This window comes from Phaseolus vulgaris, chromosome 6 (genome assembly GCF_000499845.2).
Source record: "Phaseolus vulgaris cultivar G19833 chromosome 6, P. vulgaris v2.0, whole genome shotgun sequence".
NCBI classification, from domain to species: domain Eukaryota; kingdom Viridiplantae; phylum Streptophyta; class Magnoliopsida; order Fabales; family Fabaceae; genus Phaseolus; species Phaseolus vulgaris.
Window position 1 is genome coordinate 19,047,986 of NC_023754.2, and position 17,149 is coordinate 19,065,134.

The 17,149-nt window shown below is 30.4% G+C and overlaps 1 protein-coding gene across 1 annotated transcript; it reads left to right on the forward strand.

Moving 5' to 3' along the window:
• The first annotated feature begins 8,185 nt into the window (after positions 1-8,185).
• On the forward strand, positions 8,186-10,408 carry LOC137831565 (isoleucine N-monooxygenase 2-like). The gene is made up of 2 exons (XM_068639291.1): positions 8,186-9,253; positions 9,596-10,408. Exons 1-2 carry the CDS (start codon positions 8,270-8,272, stop codon positions 10,223-10,225), a joined length of 1,614 nt encoding a protein of 537 aa, XP_068495392.1. The 5' UTR covers positions 8,186-8,269; the 3' UTR covers positions 10,226-10,408.
• The last annotated feature ends 6,741 nt before the right edge of the window (positions 10,409-17,149 follow it).

Genomic DNA, 17,149 nt, shown 5'->3' on the forward strand with positions numbered 1-17,149 from the left:
CTAACTATTAATTAAGTTATTTTTGTTTTGAATAATTTTCATTTAAATTTTAATAACTTACTTTTGTTTAAAAATAACTGTGTGATGAATTAGTACCTACTATATTTTTCTAGAGGTCATTCAACTTATCTGAGTGAAATTTGGTTATAGTCATAATTTCTCTCTTCTCATTGATATTCTGTCAAGCATACACACTTAAAATGATAAAGTCTCAATCTAAGAAAAATTTGTGTTTATCTAAATAATGTGTGTGATATGTATAATCATAATCCTTTATCCAATTGTGTGTGATATGTATCTTTGAACTTTATGGGAAATCTAAGAAAAAGTTCATCTTGCTACTCTTTCCCTTAATTTAATATACTTCTACTCTTTCTGTTGCTGTGTATCTATCCTAATTCCATGTTGACTAGGTCTCAGATGAACCCTCAAATTTTTAATTAAAAAGTTGAAGCCAATATGGGTTTTAATATTGCAAAAATTGGTGTCAATTACTTTTCTTCTCAACTTGCTTATATGAATTTCAATTATTAGGGTTCATATTGATCAATAACTTTTGAATGCTTTACACCCACCCAATCTTTGTAACTCCTTTAATCATGGTTTAAATTTGGGAAATAATTAATAAACGTGTAACACAACAACTTGTAGGTTTTTTTCTTAGTTTTTTAACACCACTACAATTGCTAGCTAGATTTGATGATTATGACTGGTAAAACTTTTTATTTCTTATTAGCACCGAGAATTTTATAAATGAAGTGAGAGTTTAAGGTTGTTTAAGACCATGTACTATAAATGTGATTATTTGAGATGATTTTTCCACATTCCACATACTATGGAATATATATATATATGTTTGGTATAAAGTTATCGCATACTTAAAAGTAGATAAAAAATCTAAATTTTCAAATTTAATTCATAATTATCCAAATTCATATTATTTTTGAGTTCATTAAAATAGATTTATCTTATAACTAAATCCATATTTTTGGATTTTAAGTCGAATTTATTTAATTGGATTTGGATTAGATATATATTAGATACATTTTTTGATTATCCAAAATGAATTTTGAATTGGATTTTAAGTCCAACCCATGTCAAGCCCCATTGTCCTGGACCTAGGTCCAGTCAACTGAGTCGATCTAGGCCTAAGTTGAGACGAGTCGGCCCTGACCAAGTTCGAGTCGAGTCGGCCTAGATCCAAGTCGAGTCGAGTTAGTGTGGGCTAAGGTCAAACTAAGTCGACTCAAGCCTAGATCTAGTCTATTCAGCCTAGGTTTTGGTGGAGCCAAGTCAAGCTGAGTTGGATCGAGTCAGGTTGAGCCAAGTCGGCCTAGGCCAGGTCGAGTTGGGCTGGGTTAGGTCAACTTGAGTCGGGTTGTGCAGGTCGAGTCAAGTTGACCAAGACTAAGTTGAGTTGATCCCATGTCAAGTTGATATTAACAAAGTGAATTTAGTATAGATTTAATCTAATTTAAATGGAATTGAAAAAAATCCAAATAAATTTGATCTAGTGAAAATGAATTTGGATTTGGATCTAGATTGAATCTAAAATAGATTTTGAAAAATTCAATCCATGACCACCCCTAGGAGTAACTAAGTATATACGAATAAGACTTCTTAACAGTTGGTTCTTTATGTAGTTTTGGAAGAACTATTATGATGTTGATTTTGAAACACAAGAGTATATAATTTTCTTGGATCTTGTAGGTTTGGTTGAAAGGTTCTCTTTGTAACATAATTGGAGTACTTCTCAAATATTCAATATTTATTTATTATTTGTCGATAAAAAAAATACAATACAAGAATTTTAATATAATCATAACTAAAACTCTAAACACAAATTCCTCATTTTTTTTAATTAACAATAAAAATTAATATAAATGAAAATACTCGGATATTTCAATCCATATAAAAAAACACCTTTATCTATAAGTAACAAAAATTATATTATCCTAAATCTATTTCTGCATCATTCTCAGCTTAAACAATAATAAAAAAAAAAAAAACACAGCAAAAGTATAGTGTTTCTTTCTTTAAATTTTATATGTTTACATTGAGGTCAGAGAAATTCTCAAAGTTATTCTATGAATCCACTTTCATCAAAAAGAGATTTTTTGTGCAGCGAGTCCTTGTGCATGTATCCTCACATCCACATGTGCTCACAAATTCCTAATTCTCAACATACCAAGAGAATTTGTTAGTCATTATTTGTTCTACGGCAACATTCAGGCTTTGACTTTTTTTAACTGTTTTGAAGTGATTAGCATAAGCATTATTTTTAATCAACAAAAAATCAATTAATTAAAGAAAACATTTCAAGAATGTTTCAATTCTTATTAAAAAGTCTACTACTCAACCATATGACTTACAAATTCGTAAACATAAACAAAATAATCTTCACCAACAAAATAATCTTATTTTTAGTTTTTATTAAAACTAAAAATATAATTTATATATTTTAAATTATTTTTTGTCATAAATGTTAATTATATCATAGGTTAAATTCTAAAAAATATCCCATTTTATAAATATTAATTTCAAGCTATAAATATTTATGATGTACATACACAAACTAAAATGTTAATTTATTATGAAATTCATAAATTGCAAACTAATCTGTAATTACATAAATTTTGCAAAGAATTGATTAACGCATACATTTTTTTTAAGAATTAACACGTGTTATTGTTGTTTGAGATATACTTTAGGTCATACAACAACAACCACCTAAAAGCATTGTCACGATCATGCATAGAATTTGCACGGGTAAATTCTTTAGCCACGGCTAATTTTATATTATCATCTTAATTTAATTACAATTCATTACTTAAGACACGTTTACAATTTTGCTTTTATATCTTCACTTTAATTAAATAATAATTTCTTGTATATGAGAAGTTTTATAATTTTAAAGTAATTATATTTATATCTTTTTCAATTGTTGATATTAGTTGGTAGTGTATAGAAATTAATTTATATGAAATTATGCATTTTTTATAAGTAGTATTTTAGTATAATAAATGCTTATTTTATTTAATTATTAAATATATAAATAATATTTTTAATTTATAAGAAATAATTTAAATCATCATACAATTTTTTAAGGCTTACTTGCATTTTTTGTTTTGTTTTACTACTTCTCCATTCAAGATTTCGCCTTCTAATCATTATCAGGCAAATTACCAACTTCAACTTGCAGTACAAATTTCGTTTTACTATTGGATATTCAATACTCCTCGCATATTTTTTTGTTTCAATATGATTACTTAACCAATTATCTTTAAAAAATTATTAGTATTTCCTTTCTCTATTTTTTCAGACTGCCTTTTTGTAAAACCAAATATCTATCTGACCTTTATCATAAATATTACATATGCGAGGCTCGAACATTTATCTGCGTGTCCGTGTTTGATACATATATCGGTGTCAATACTCGTACGACACTTATCGGTGAAGTGTTAAATTCAAAAAATATTTGTTGGATTTCTTAAAATTCTAACACGGTTCTAACACAATTTTAGAAAGTATAAATACAATAATTTTTTTAAAACTCAAATTTATTGTATAAATTTTTATTATGATTATAAAAATAAGGAACAAATTCTTTTGAACCAGTCATGAAAAACATCTCCTTGCTCTCAATAAATTTTAAAACATACTTATGCACATAAATATTTACTGTTAATTTATATAATTTATAGTTATAATATATATATATATATATCTGTGTCTCCGTGTCCTACATTTTAAAGATTATATATATCTGTGTGTTTATGTTTGTATTGTGTGAGATATCCGTGTTCTTAGTACATATATCTATTCATCAAGATTGTGATTTGTTTGCAACTGGTTCCATATAAACATCTTTCCATACATATAGCTTACATAATTTAATAGTGGATGAAGCAAAGTAAACTCCAACCCCTTCTTACAGTCAGCCTCGTACCAACTATTAATTAACTAATCTCTAAGCTTTTAAAATTTGAAATTTTAGTTAGCTTTTCAACTAATTTTGTGATGTGTTTCTCATTACTACCTACCAATTATTCAATTGGTTAATCATCAGCATCAATTAAGTGTCGCAAAATATTATTGTCGTAGATTTTCTGATTATCAGATTTATTAATGAAAAAGGTGAATCTGGACAGAGAAATGGCTTTCGACGGTGATGAATAGGAGAGTTAATATTTTTAATGGTGTAGTGCATGAATAGGAGATCTAATTTTTTTAAATGTGTGGTGCATACGAATGACATGTTTTTAAACGTGATATAAGTGCTTATTTGCAAAGGAATCACATGTTTTTAAACGTGATATTAGTCTAATCAAATGAAACATGGGAAAGTGTATGGGTTATTAGTTTGAGACGTATTTTGAAATAAATTTTTGTTATGATTAAAATGAAACCTTGCAATGTATAACTTACCTCCCTAAACACTACATCACTTGACATTTTTAATTAAAAAATATTATTAGATTAAAAGTTTTTTAACGTAAACTATGTTTGCAAAACACATATTTATATTAATCCAAAATCAAGTCACCAAATGTTTTTTTTTAGTGAACATTACAGTTCTACCATTTTGTAATCTCATACAAGTTTAAATATATATTACACATTTTAAAACATTCAAAACTAGTAAAATTAAGATTTTACAAAACTTGTAAAAATGTGAATTTCATTGGATGTGCTAATTTATTTTTAATAAAATTTGGTATAAGTAAAATAAAAAGTAAAATTTATAAAAAACTAAGTGCATGGATTCTTTTTATTATTTACTAATAACTTTAAAATATTTTCAATTTTAACGGATTAAAACAACAAACTAAACATTTTTTCAGATAATATTATTAAATAAAAAACTTAAAATATCAATAAAACAATTCAAATTTTTTTTCAAGAAAAAATAAAATAAATGACATTTGAGTATTTTAAAAATGTTTCAATCCTGTAAAAAACTATTTTAGGATGATGGTATTTTCCTTATTTTTATGAAGAAGCCCCAATGTGTTTTGCTATGTTGTTTTCATGCAGGGCCTATTTGCTATTCAATGTAATCCGTGCTTATCCATTGATCATTATGGGAGGTATTTTGAAGCCGCAATACTGTGGTGTACTAGTGTGCTACTCATATATTCCTTTTGGGTGAATTTTTGGGAGACAAATGCAATGCAATCTAAATGTAATGTTTATACTTTGTGTGGGATTGATGTGCAACTAAGATGAACCACATCTTACCGTGTAAAGGGACTAATTCATAAGGGTGCGACGAAATAGACTTATCTATTTTTGCCATTTGTAATCATTTGCAGAATATTCTCGTTCAATATGAGTTGGAGTATCTAATACTTCCATACTTATTCTTCTTTGTTGTTGATAAAAAAATATTTTGTTTTAACTTTTGATGTAGGTATATTTTATGTGTAATTTTAGTTTTAGTTATAAATTGTTAATACTTAATTCTTATAATTTTGAAATATTTTAAATTAAGACATTTATTTTAAAATGCATCTAATAATTAATTCATTGTGAAAGTGAGAAGTAATAAAATTAATTTCTCCTCACAATATATTCTTGCAATATTTTGAAATTCACATGTGATAGATAATGCAATTATTTAGAATATATAAAGCAGTAATAAACACTGGTTGTTATAGAGTTAGGTAAGAGTGACTTATGATACAAGTTGGGGGAGTAAGGTGATGGAAGAAACAATATTGGAATAAAAAGAAGATAATGCCTTATTTAGTATTTCTTCTTCTTAGATACAGACATAAGTGTGACTGAATTGTGATTCTTTGCTAAGACTGTCGTGGACGGTCATTGAGCCTGTGCTGGAGAACAGTGGTGGAAGAGAGAAGTCAGGAGGATCGTTAGAGATTATTGGCTCTGGAAGCCCGATGAAAAACTTGACTACACGGTCAGCTCAGCGTATAAGGTACTAAAGACAGAGGGAGAAGGGGAATTGAGGTCTTTATATGAGTTTTTCTGGAGTATTAAAGCACTGCCCTCTAAGATGACGATTGGCGCGTTCTGGCAGACAGACTCCCAACAAGGGTTAATGTGTAAAAGAGAGGGATAGATATGGATAATAACGCATGCGTTATGTGTGGAGAAGAAGAGGAGACATACAACCATGTCTTCTTGAAGTGTAAAGTTGCATGGAGGGTTTGGTATATGTGCAACGCGTGGATAGGGATGAGTACGACGTTTCATTGGGATGCTAGAGTCAATTTTGAGTCATTTAAGTTAGGATGGGCAACACCAAAGATAAACAGGATGTGAGGTTGTATGTGGATAGCGGTGGTAGGGGAAATATGGGAAAAAGGAATCAAGTTATCTTTAAGAATGACAGAGTAGATTGTGTCAAAAATTTTCACGTTGGCACAACTCAAGGCGTGTACATGGATATCTAATCAAGAATATACAGTTGATATTACATACCCCCAATGGTATATGGACCCTAAGGAATGCTTGAGATCTCTCAGTAAGTAGAGGAGAAAGGGAAGGTGAAATAGATGGCAAAAGGACAGTGTGAGATTATGAGATATTGTTTAGGTAGGCTGCAATTTTTTGGGTAATGTTTATTTATAAGGGTGTTCGCTTAACAGGAGCAGTAGTGGTATTTAGTGAAGGAACCAATTAAGTATATGGTCTAATAAACTGTTCGGACTGATATTACTAACTTTATCTCTTTAGTAGATAATTTTTTTTTGTGGTTTGCAGGGAGGAAAACACGAGTCACATGATGGAATGAAAGTATAGATAATATTGACTCAAATGTATATTTGTATTTTGTACGAAATGATTAACATAAAGGAGGGTAAACTGGCTTAATAAACTATGAATCTAACTGAATGTAATAGAAAGATAGCAAAGATAAGAAACTATGTGATATGTATAATAGGGATTTTATCAAAAAGATGTATTTTAGTTGGGGGTGTTGTTAGGGGATGAGCCCTTTATGATATTTATTTTGCTGTCTAGTATTGGTTTGGAGTACAGGAAGCTGGTAAAGAACTTTTTAAGGTAAAAGGATTGAGACACCCCTAAAGTGTCTCAATTATTTAATTTATTCATTGTTGAGAAAAAAAAAAGAATTGTTAGAGATGGTGAAAAATGGGGTTTATTTCAAAAGGCAAGTCATTTTACGAAAATTATAAAACTCATAGTATTTTACGAAGGTTTTGAAACCTATGGTATTTTACGGAAATTCTTAAACTCCTGATATTTAATCGAAGTTCTGAAAGTCTTTTCCTAAAATTTAAAATTTTTTCAAAAAACACGTTTCCTAAGGATGATTTAAAGAAAAAAAACCTCCGACCCTAGATAAATGAGTTAATAAAAGTTTTAACTTGATGTGAAAATAAACCTGTTAATATAATTTTTGTTGTAGTGGTTTGTCCACCTGTTAATATAACTTTTTCCTGTAGTGGTTTGTCCACCTTTTAGTGTTTTAGAGATGTGGAAAAAGGGCATAGGGATATATTTGGATTCTCATAGCAAACTGGATTAATGCTACCTCTCATAGAGAAAAGTTCCATATTACTTCTGCCACTAAACGTTGGACATACAAGAATCAAACTCCATTTATTGTTCAGATTAAAACTCCTGGAATTCTTCATCCTCAGAAAATATCAAATTGAACTTAAGCTTTGGATCGCACAAGCTCTGATCCAAGGGAAAAAGGTTCATGATTAAAACCATATATATGTGTGTGCTCGAGGCTATATCAACTTTTTACCTCACTGTAATCATGTCCAAAAACATGTTTTATAAGAAAAAAACAAAAGATATAAAAAATATATTTAAGAACTGTAGTGTGTAAAGGGTGTGCATGAATTGCAAAATGCATAATACAGCTGTGTAAGTAATTAGTTATACACTGTTAATTGAATTGGGTTTGTAAACAGTAAGAATAATATTAATCAAACCACACTATAATAAAGTGCCAGGCCAAGCTGACGTCCATAAAAAAAATAATAAAAAGCAACAACATGAAAAACACATTTTATGTACACTACCTCTCCATGCAAATCCAAAATATTTTGACCATGCACGCGTCTTCTGTGTCAAGGCTTTTTACGCGATATCCCGTACCAAGAGAACTTAACATCATAATGCATATATTTAGTCAGAAGCTTTAGCAATGCTATAAATAGGCATCAAGTTTTGGTCATTTATCATAAACTTTTCCTCTAAAAACATTAGCCAAAGTACTTCTCCTTAGTTTCTTCCTTTTTCAGTTACAAAACTTTTCCAAATCATGGGTTACACCCCATTTCTTCTGTTGTCAAATCTTCAAAGCTCTTGGCCTTCTTTGCTTGCGATAATCACCTGCTTCATGATTATGATCAAAACCCTAAGGTCTAACTTCACAGAGAGTTATTCCAAGAAACAGAAGCCAAACCTCCCTCCAGGTCCCAAACCATGGCCTATAGTAGGCAACCTTCCTGAACTGCTTGCAAAAAAACCTGCATATAAGTGGATACATAATCTCATGAAAGAAATGAACACTGAAATTGCATGTATCCGCTTAGGAAATGCCTATGTTATCCCAGTCACATCTCCCACCATTGCTACTGAGTTCTTGAGAAAACAAGATGCAACTTTTGCATCAAGATCACTAAGCATGTCCACTGAACTCATCACTAGTGGATATTCAACAACAATTTTTGCGCCCTTTGGGGACCAGTGGAAGAAAATGAAGAAAATCGTAACCAAGGATTTGCTCTCTCCACACAAGCACCTATGGCTTCACGACAAAAGGACTGAAGAAGCTGATAACCTTATGTTTTACGTCTACAACAAGTGCAAAATGGTGAACGATGGTATTTCTGGCCTTGTGAACGTTAGGACTGCTGCAAGGCATTATTGTGGCAACCTTATCAGAAAAATTACTTTTAATGCAAGGTATTTTGGGGAGGCTAGAGAGGATGGAGGGCCCGGTTTTGAGGAAGTAGAACATGTCGATTCCATCTTTGATTTGCTCAACTACATTTATTCCTTTTCTGTTTCTGATTATATGCCATGCTTGAGGGCACTTGACTTGGATGGTCACGAGAAGAAAGTGAAGGAAGCTTTGAGCATCATCAAGAAGTATCATGATCCCATCGTTCAACAGAGAATCAAACAATGGAACGATGGATTAAAGGTTGATGAAGAGGACTGGCTTGATGTTCTCATCTCTCTGAAAGACTCCAACAATAACCCATCCTTAACACTGGAAGAGATCAATGCACAAATCATAGTAAGATACTTCACTTTTCTCTTACTTTGTTTTTTCGTACTTATACTAACACGTAAATGCAAATCATATTTCATGCGGGAGAGGGGTTTATAAACATACATTTATTCTCTTTTTCCATCCACTTTCACCTTCTTTCCTTTCTATCTTTCTCCTCTTTTCTTCTCAGCTCTATCAGTTTCTCGTTTTACCCTTTTCTTTTAACCTCCGTATAATTAAAAGTTTGTAAGATGGATTGGGATCATGTACGGTAGTTATAGATCATATACAATAATGTCTGATTTGGCTACATTTCATGCATGTTATAAAGATGAAATTTGAATTAAATATTCAAACTCTTTGTAGGAATTGATGCTTGCAACGGTGGACAATCCATCAAATGCTTTTGAATGGGCACTTGCTGAGATGATTAACCAACCAGAGTTGCTCCATCGAGCTGTTGAAGAATTGGACAGTGTGGTAGGAAAAGACAGGATGGTCCAAGAATCAGATATACCTAAGCTAAACTATGTGAAGGCTTGTGCAAAAGAAGCATTTCGTCTTCATCCCATCGCACCTTTTATTCCTCCCCATGTCTCTATGAGTGACACCATGGTGGGAAATTACTTCATCCCTAAGGGTAGCCATGTACTGCTAAGCAGACAAGAACTTGGAAGAAACCCAAAAGTGTGGAATGAACCCTACAAGTTCAAACCTGAACGCCACCTCAAGAGTGATGGAGATGATGTGGTTTTGACGGAACCAAATTTGAAGTTGATATCATTTAGCACAGGAAGGCGTGGGTGTCCCGGAGTGATGCTTGGAACCACAATGACAGTGATGTTATTTGCTAGACTGCTCCATGGCTTCACTTGGACTGCACCACCCAATGTTTCAACCATCAACCTCTCTGAGTCAGACCATGATATCCTTCTTGCACAACCACTTTTGGCAGTTGCTCACCCAAGATTACCACCACAGCTATACCAACTCTAAATTAAATCCATATTTAATTTATATAGACGCTGATATTTTAAAATGAAGCAATAGTTAATTGATTCAAATAAATCACAAAGGGAAGAAATAAATGAATGTATATGTAATAAATAAAAATTTGTTTGAATTTTTCTAATTAGTCCATGTTTTTAACACACAATAATAAAGTTAGTACTTATTAAAGTTATTGTTACAATAGCATTCATTTAACTATGAACTTGTATTGTTTATCTCAAATACTAATATTATGAATACCTTCTAACTTTTGTGACGAGATGTTAAATATAACATTATTACACTGCGGAATTGTTCAAATTTTTTCGAATATGACTTGGATTTAAATATATTGAAATAACTAAATAAAAATCATTATTTCTTCCTGTTTTGGGGTGTTTTTTTTAGGTCCTAAAACATAGTTGGGTTTGTGTAAAGGGTTGGGATACCTTTTTTTATCCTTCTTAATTTAATTTCATTCTTTATTAATAAAAAAAAAATTAAATAAAAATCATGTTCCATAATTCTAGGAACTATTATTTTTAACTGAATACTAAAATATTTTATCAACTAACTAATTCATTAATAACACAATAATATGCTATTAGCAATTGATTAATTCACTTCTTCGACTTGGAATTAAAACTTTACATCATTTAAGTTGTAGGAATAGCATGGTGTAATTAATTGATCAACAACTATTTTTTTATTAACAAAGAATAAAATTAAATTAAAGAGAGGTTTCAAAACCTTTATACAAGCTACATAAAATTCTACACACCAGTATTAAAAAGCTAAAACAGAAAACAGATTGGCTAAAATGACACAAGCCCATCCCATTCTCCTTCTAAAAAATATGATGTTGTAAAGCTCCACTAACAATTATTTATCAATTTATATTGAGAAAATAATATGTGGAAATGGACCTTCAATGGAGATGGAGAAGGGGGGCTCTGGAGTGGGAAGTTGCATTGTATGAAAACTTAATCAATGACATAAATGATATTCAAATGTGAAGATAAAAATGAAAGACAAATAGATATGGAAAAAAGAGTATACACTTTATGTGTGTATATAAGAAATTTTGAAAAATTAAAGCATTATCTTCACTACAAGAAACAAGAGAAATAGTATGGGTGCTAAAGAGACACAAACAGTCAAAAGTTCACACAAAATCGCTTTTAGCATAGGATCAAATGGAATAAATGCCATGATGCTAGCACTATTGTAGGGTGGAACTGAACAATTGACATAATATTAAAACAACTACTATAGAGAATTGTAATTGCATATAAATAATTGTCAATAATAATCCTAAAAATAGACATTAGTGTAATAATATTGGTAAATAATAATTAAATAATAAAATACATTACATATGGATTTTGGTAGTGATAATTCGTAGATAATGCTATATACGGATTTTAGCTGTTATGTTTTTTTTTTAGTTTGAATTCTCGTATAAATCAAGATATCAAAGTCATACCTAATGGTTTAACTTTGGCATGGAGGATTCTCAAAGGAAGAGTACCAACAAGAGATAATTTTCGAAGAAGAAAGATAACATTAACATCAATCTTATGCCTTTTATGTAACCAGGAAGAGAAAACAGTAAGTCATCCCTTTGGGGTATGCATGGTATCTTTCAAGGTATGGTCAAAGGTGTCTGAATGGGTAGAGATACAATCTGCATATCACCATGATATGAAACATCATTTGCATCTGTTTGTATTATTTCAGTTTAATGCAAAAAGGAACTGAGCTTGAAAAAGGGGTGTGGGTAGTGGTTGTATGGAGCATTTGGAACCATAGAAACGGAGTGATTTTTAAAGAAGGGAAGGTGAATGTAGAGGAAATTGTAAGTCTGGCTCAACTACAAGCGTAGAATTGGATGAGGAGAAGAATAAATAAATTTCAATTTTTTTATTCTAATTAGGTGTTATACCCCCTTAATTTTGAATTCAATCGTTAACATGAGTTTGATTTGTGAGTTATGATGTTTTGTATAGATAGGAGTATAAATAGATGTTGCTATAATTAATTAGTGTGTGTTGTGATGCAGATGATAGGTTAGACAACACAATATTCAATTCATGGTGGCAGCATCCAACATTACGTAGCACTGAAACAGTTTTGTTCTATTTTGGGCACGAGAGGGAGTTGTTTTTGCAGTTGCTGGACCTGAATGAAACTTGGGAAGAATGGAGTAAAGGTGTGATGTAGATCAAGACTGGAAGTGTTATTATGCAGTTGTTTAGAATTATGTTATGGAGCTGGAGTGGAAGTGGAAGGAAGATGGAATATATGGTAATGTAAAGGGAGCAGTTTGAATTATTTGGGAGAATTCATCTTACATGCAATCAAACTCATACACACAACAACCTTAATGATTACCCTGTTCAGTATAAGCACCAGCTTGGATCCAAGCATATCTTGGAGCATAGGGAGAATGAAGGAGCAACTAGCATGGAGACACAATCTACATTGATGATTACAACGGGGGCAACTATGCGCTGGCATGGACTGAAGCAGCCAAGGAATCCAAGAACAGATGGCCATCATACATCACTCAGGCCCCATCCAACCTGGAATGAAATTGATTTTTCTTTGGAGGAACCATATGGTGGCATGCTCATATTGAATGGATAAGAGCCACTATCTATGGTGCTATGTTCTTACCATCATAACCTCACTCTTCTTGTGTTGATGATGTGTACACCAAGCCATTGACAAGGTACTACATCCGCATATCAACCGGACAAGCTATGGATGTATTGTTGCATGCCAACCATGAACCTTTTCATTTTTCTAGTTGCAAAGGCATTCTTAAGTGGTGTTGGTGTATACTGCATTATGCAGGAGCCTGTTGCATAATCTGCGGGAAGTAAACTTTATCAAATGCTATGTTCTTTTTTGTTTTTGGCAGTAGTTTGCCGTGTCTATGAATATGAAAGCAAGAGAGAGAGGTTGCATACAGTTGTATAAGGGTTAAAGCCACTTCAGAAATGTCCATTTTTTATTCTTTGTTGATAAAATAATATCATAATAATTTATGATTTCTAGAAAAATAATTAAATAAAAAATAATTTTAAAGATAAAAAAATTATTATTTTTAAAGAAATAATTAAATAAAAATTAATTTTAAAAATAAAAAATAATTAGTTGATATATTAACTAATTTAGATAATTAGATATCAATTAAAAAATTATTTATCAATAACAAAAACTAATTTAAATATTAATAATTTTTGTAATCTCAAAAAAAAAATATAATTTAGTAAATACAACAATTAATTATTTTTGTCTATTTCTATTTAATAGTAGTTTATCAATAAAAAATTTCGATTATTTGTTGAGTTATTTTGCAGGACTGTAAGTTTTTCATGCATTGAAAAATGTCCTGAATTTTCTCAACTTTATTTTATTATATTAATTTTTTATATAAAATAATTTTAGTATACAGATTTATCTCGTTTGAATTTTGTTTTGGGCTAAACCGTGTCTTCTAGCGTGTTAATGTTACACATATGTATTCTTTAATAACAACCAAAAAAAATATAAGGTAAATATGTTATCCTGTGGATGATACCACTTTCCATTATCAATTTTAAAATGAAAATTTATCACTATGACAATTATGAATTAATGATTTTGCTTCACGTAATGTTCCTGATCGTTACACTTTGTCATACTAAAAGTTTTTATAAATTTTATTAAGGTTTTTAAATAATAATTTTTTTAAAAGAATTTAAAGTCTAATTAAAATGAGAAGCTAGTTTGAGTAACTTATCATAAAATGACTTTTTTCGAAAAGTAACTTTAATTATTCTAAATAAGCATAAATTATTTTTTTGAAATTCTATAAAAAGTAATTACAAGATTATTTGCATTAGAAATTTTTTAATGAATAAAAAGTGAGCCACATAGTATCACAATAATGCATATTTGAGAAATTATATAAACGCTTTGCACTAAAACTATAAAAAAAATAATTAAAACGTGAATGGGAACATATTGATTTGGACCACGTATGTGTGTTTTTGTCTACTCCTACTCCATAAGTGTCGTACTTCATGCTTACGAGGTCCATTTAAATTTCAATCCTCGCATTTTTCTATTGGTTGTTTGTCAATAATGATAGTTTATATATTTTTTATAAAAAAAAATTAATTAATTAAATAAAATATTTTAAGAGTGTCAATATTGTTAATATAGTCTCACATGGTTTAATGGAACGATGGTAGATGTGTTAGAAGTTTTTGCCTCAGCACAAGTAAATGTTAGGTCTTGGATTGCTGCAAAGTCTTGCGAAGTTTATTTTTTCTACCCTGTTGGGTTATGGATCCTTTGACCTGTATACGACTGATTCAGTAAAGCTAGTTATCGCTTGATTTGGTTGGTCCTTTGTCTAACGGTTTTGCGTGCCAAGTTAGGAGTTGGATTCTCTGTGTTCTTGTAAAAGGGTTGGACCACCTGAAGTGGTTTCCATTTATTTATTTTTTATTGCTGATAAAAAAAAAGAGTCGATGTCAATGATAGTTTATATTTTTTTTCTCATCTATTGAAGTACTTTTTAAAAACAAAATAAAAAAAATAAGTTTCTAAATTAGTTTCTATTATTGTTAAATAGTTTCTAAATTGGTATCTAATTAGCAACCAATGTTTTAACTACCAATTATTTAGAGCAACCAATGTTTTAACTACCAATTATTTAGTTTCTAAATTTGGTTTCTAAAACCTTGGTTGCTAATTAGATACCAATTTAAGAATTATTTAACAATAATAGAAACTAATTTAGAAACTAAAATTTTGTTTAATTTTTAAAATGGTCTCTAATTTATTTACTATTGCAACTAATTATTTTGGTTTCTAAAAATTAATTTCTATTTCATGATTTTCTTGCAGTGAGAACACCGACTTTTAAAGTAAACAAGATAAAAAGGAATTTTCTTCTTAAATTTATATAAGACCTTTATATAATAATTCTTGAATTTTCAATAACAATGACTTTTAACCAATAATATGTTGGGCCATCAACTAACAAATCAAAATTACACAAAGACAAAAAGATCAGTCTCCTCTATCTGCTTAGAAAAAAACAATTGCTGCACTAATATACAAAAATTACCTACAAACTTAGTGTTGACGGATTACCTTCCACCCAGCTTCACACCTTCTCCCGTATTGGTCCTTCACGTCAGATATGTGTCCATTATGTTTCCAACATAACCATGTTATTAGACCTACAACTAAAAGTTTTAACATTTTTATTATATTTTAACAATGTTTTGTATTTGTTTTACATCAACAATAGTCTTCTTTACTCGCGTTTGTTTTTTCAAATTACATTCTATTAATATTTTAATTTTAATTTATTAATCAAATTTCTTAAATAAAACAACATATGAAAATAAATTTTTTTTATAAACTACATAACAAAATTTAAAAACTTCAAAATGAAAGTGGTACATATAATCCCTATAATAAAAAAAAATAAGAAATGAAACATGCAAATGAAACTGTTGTATAAAATACATTTTTTACTTCTTTTTCTACCTAAATATGGAAAGTATATCATTTTTTTTTTAAACACAACACTTTTCATACACATAATTAACTCTGAAATGTTTTCAAAATCAATAATTTTAGAACAAAATTGTACCCTATAGTAAACAAAATGCACCATGTCGTCACCCATAATTCTTGTCTATCCCAAGCATCTTTATGCATGAACTTTTGACATATTGTACAACAAATATCTATTTTTCTTATGATTTGTAATAGTGTAGGTAGTTTCTTTGGTTATAGTAGGGTTTGTTTTGTGTGTATTGGTTAGACTAAAGACTGATTGTTTGAACACGGACATGATAGTAGGGGTTGGGTTTTGGAGTGGTTCGTCATTCCTTTCTTTTGAGATTTGGTTTAAAGGTATGAAGAGCCTGATTGAACACTTGCTGAGCAGGTTGGCTTTTGTCACTTTGTGTATAAGGGTTGGAACACCCTGAAGTTGTTGGAATTATAATGGCTTAAATAAGATGGGGAGAGGGTGAATTGTTTATCAAAAGATTTTCGCAAAGATTGAATATATCACAAATCACAAATTAAGCAATCAAGGAAAACAATCAACCAATGTAAAAGAAACTGTTTGTAGAATTTCAATCGGTTGAGACTTTGTTTTAACCGGTTGTTTATGGTAGTAACAAAAGCAAAATTAAAACAAACAGTTTATAATCAGTGAGAGAGAGAGTTAGATTACTCAACCAATTTATATTGGTTCACTCAATCTTGAGCTACATCTAGTTTCCAGAACAACCACTGGGTTCCACTAGTAACCAATCATAGATTACAATTCACACAACCACAAAGAAGTGATCTTGATACAACAATAACCACTCACCCTCTTTGCAAAATACACCCTTAGTCAGAACACCCTCTGATTTTACAGGATTTCCACACACTTTACAGATTTATAAAAGAACAAACACTAGTACAAAATGTATAAACAAGTGCGGTTTATTTAGTGCGGCTTTGCGCTCAAACGCTTTTGTAAAAAATGCAGTGACATTTTTGTAAGTAAGTTCATTTACAAGTGCGACTGTTTGTACAACCGCCATTTCTTCGGAAAAAATCTTGCATAGAACATCATTAATTCTTACGACTTTAAACAGGTTTGCCAAAGCTCCCAATGACATTCTGATGCGAAGTCTGAAAAATTCAAGAATCTTCCGTGAAGTTGTTGCTTCGTACACCTCAATGAAAGTTCCAACAAGAGACACTACAAGCTCAAAGCATTGATTGCTTCCAGAAATTCAAAGGAATTCCTCTACAGTGAACCCACACAAGTTTATCCACTACCTCAAAAGACTCAAACCAAGGAACTATAGAGTCAGAAATGTCGTTCAATCATTCTTTATTTTTTTCCATATAAGC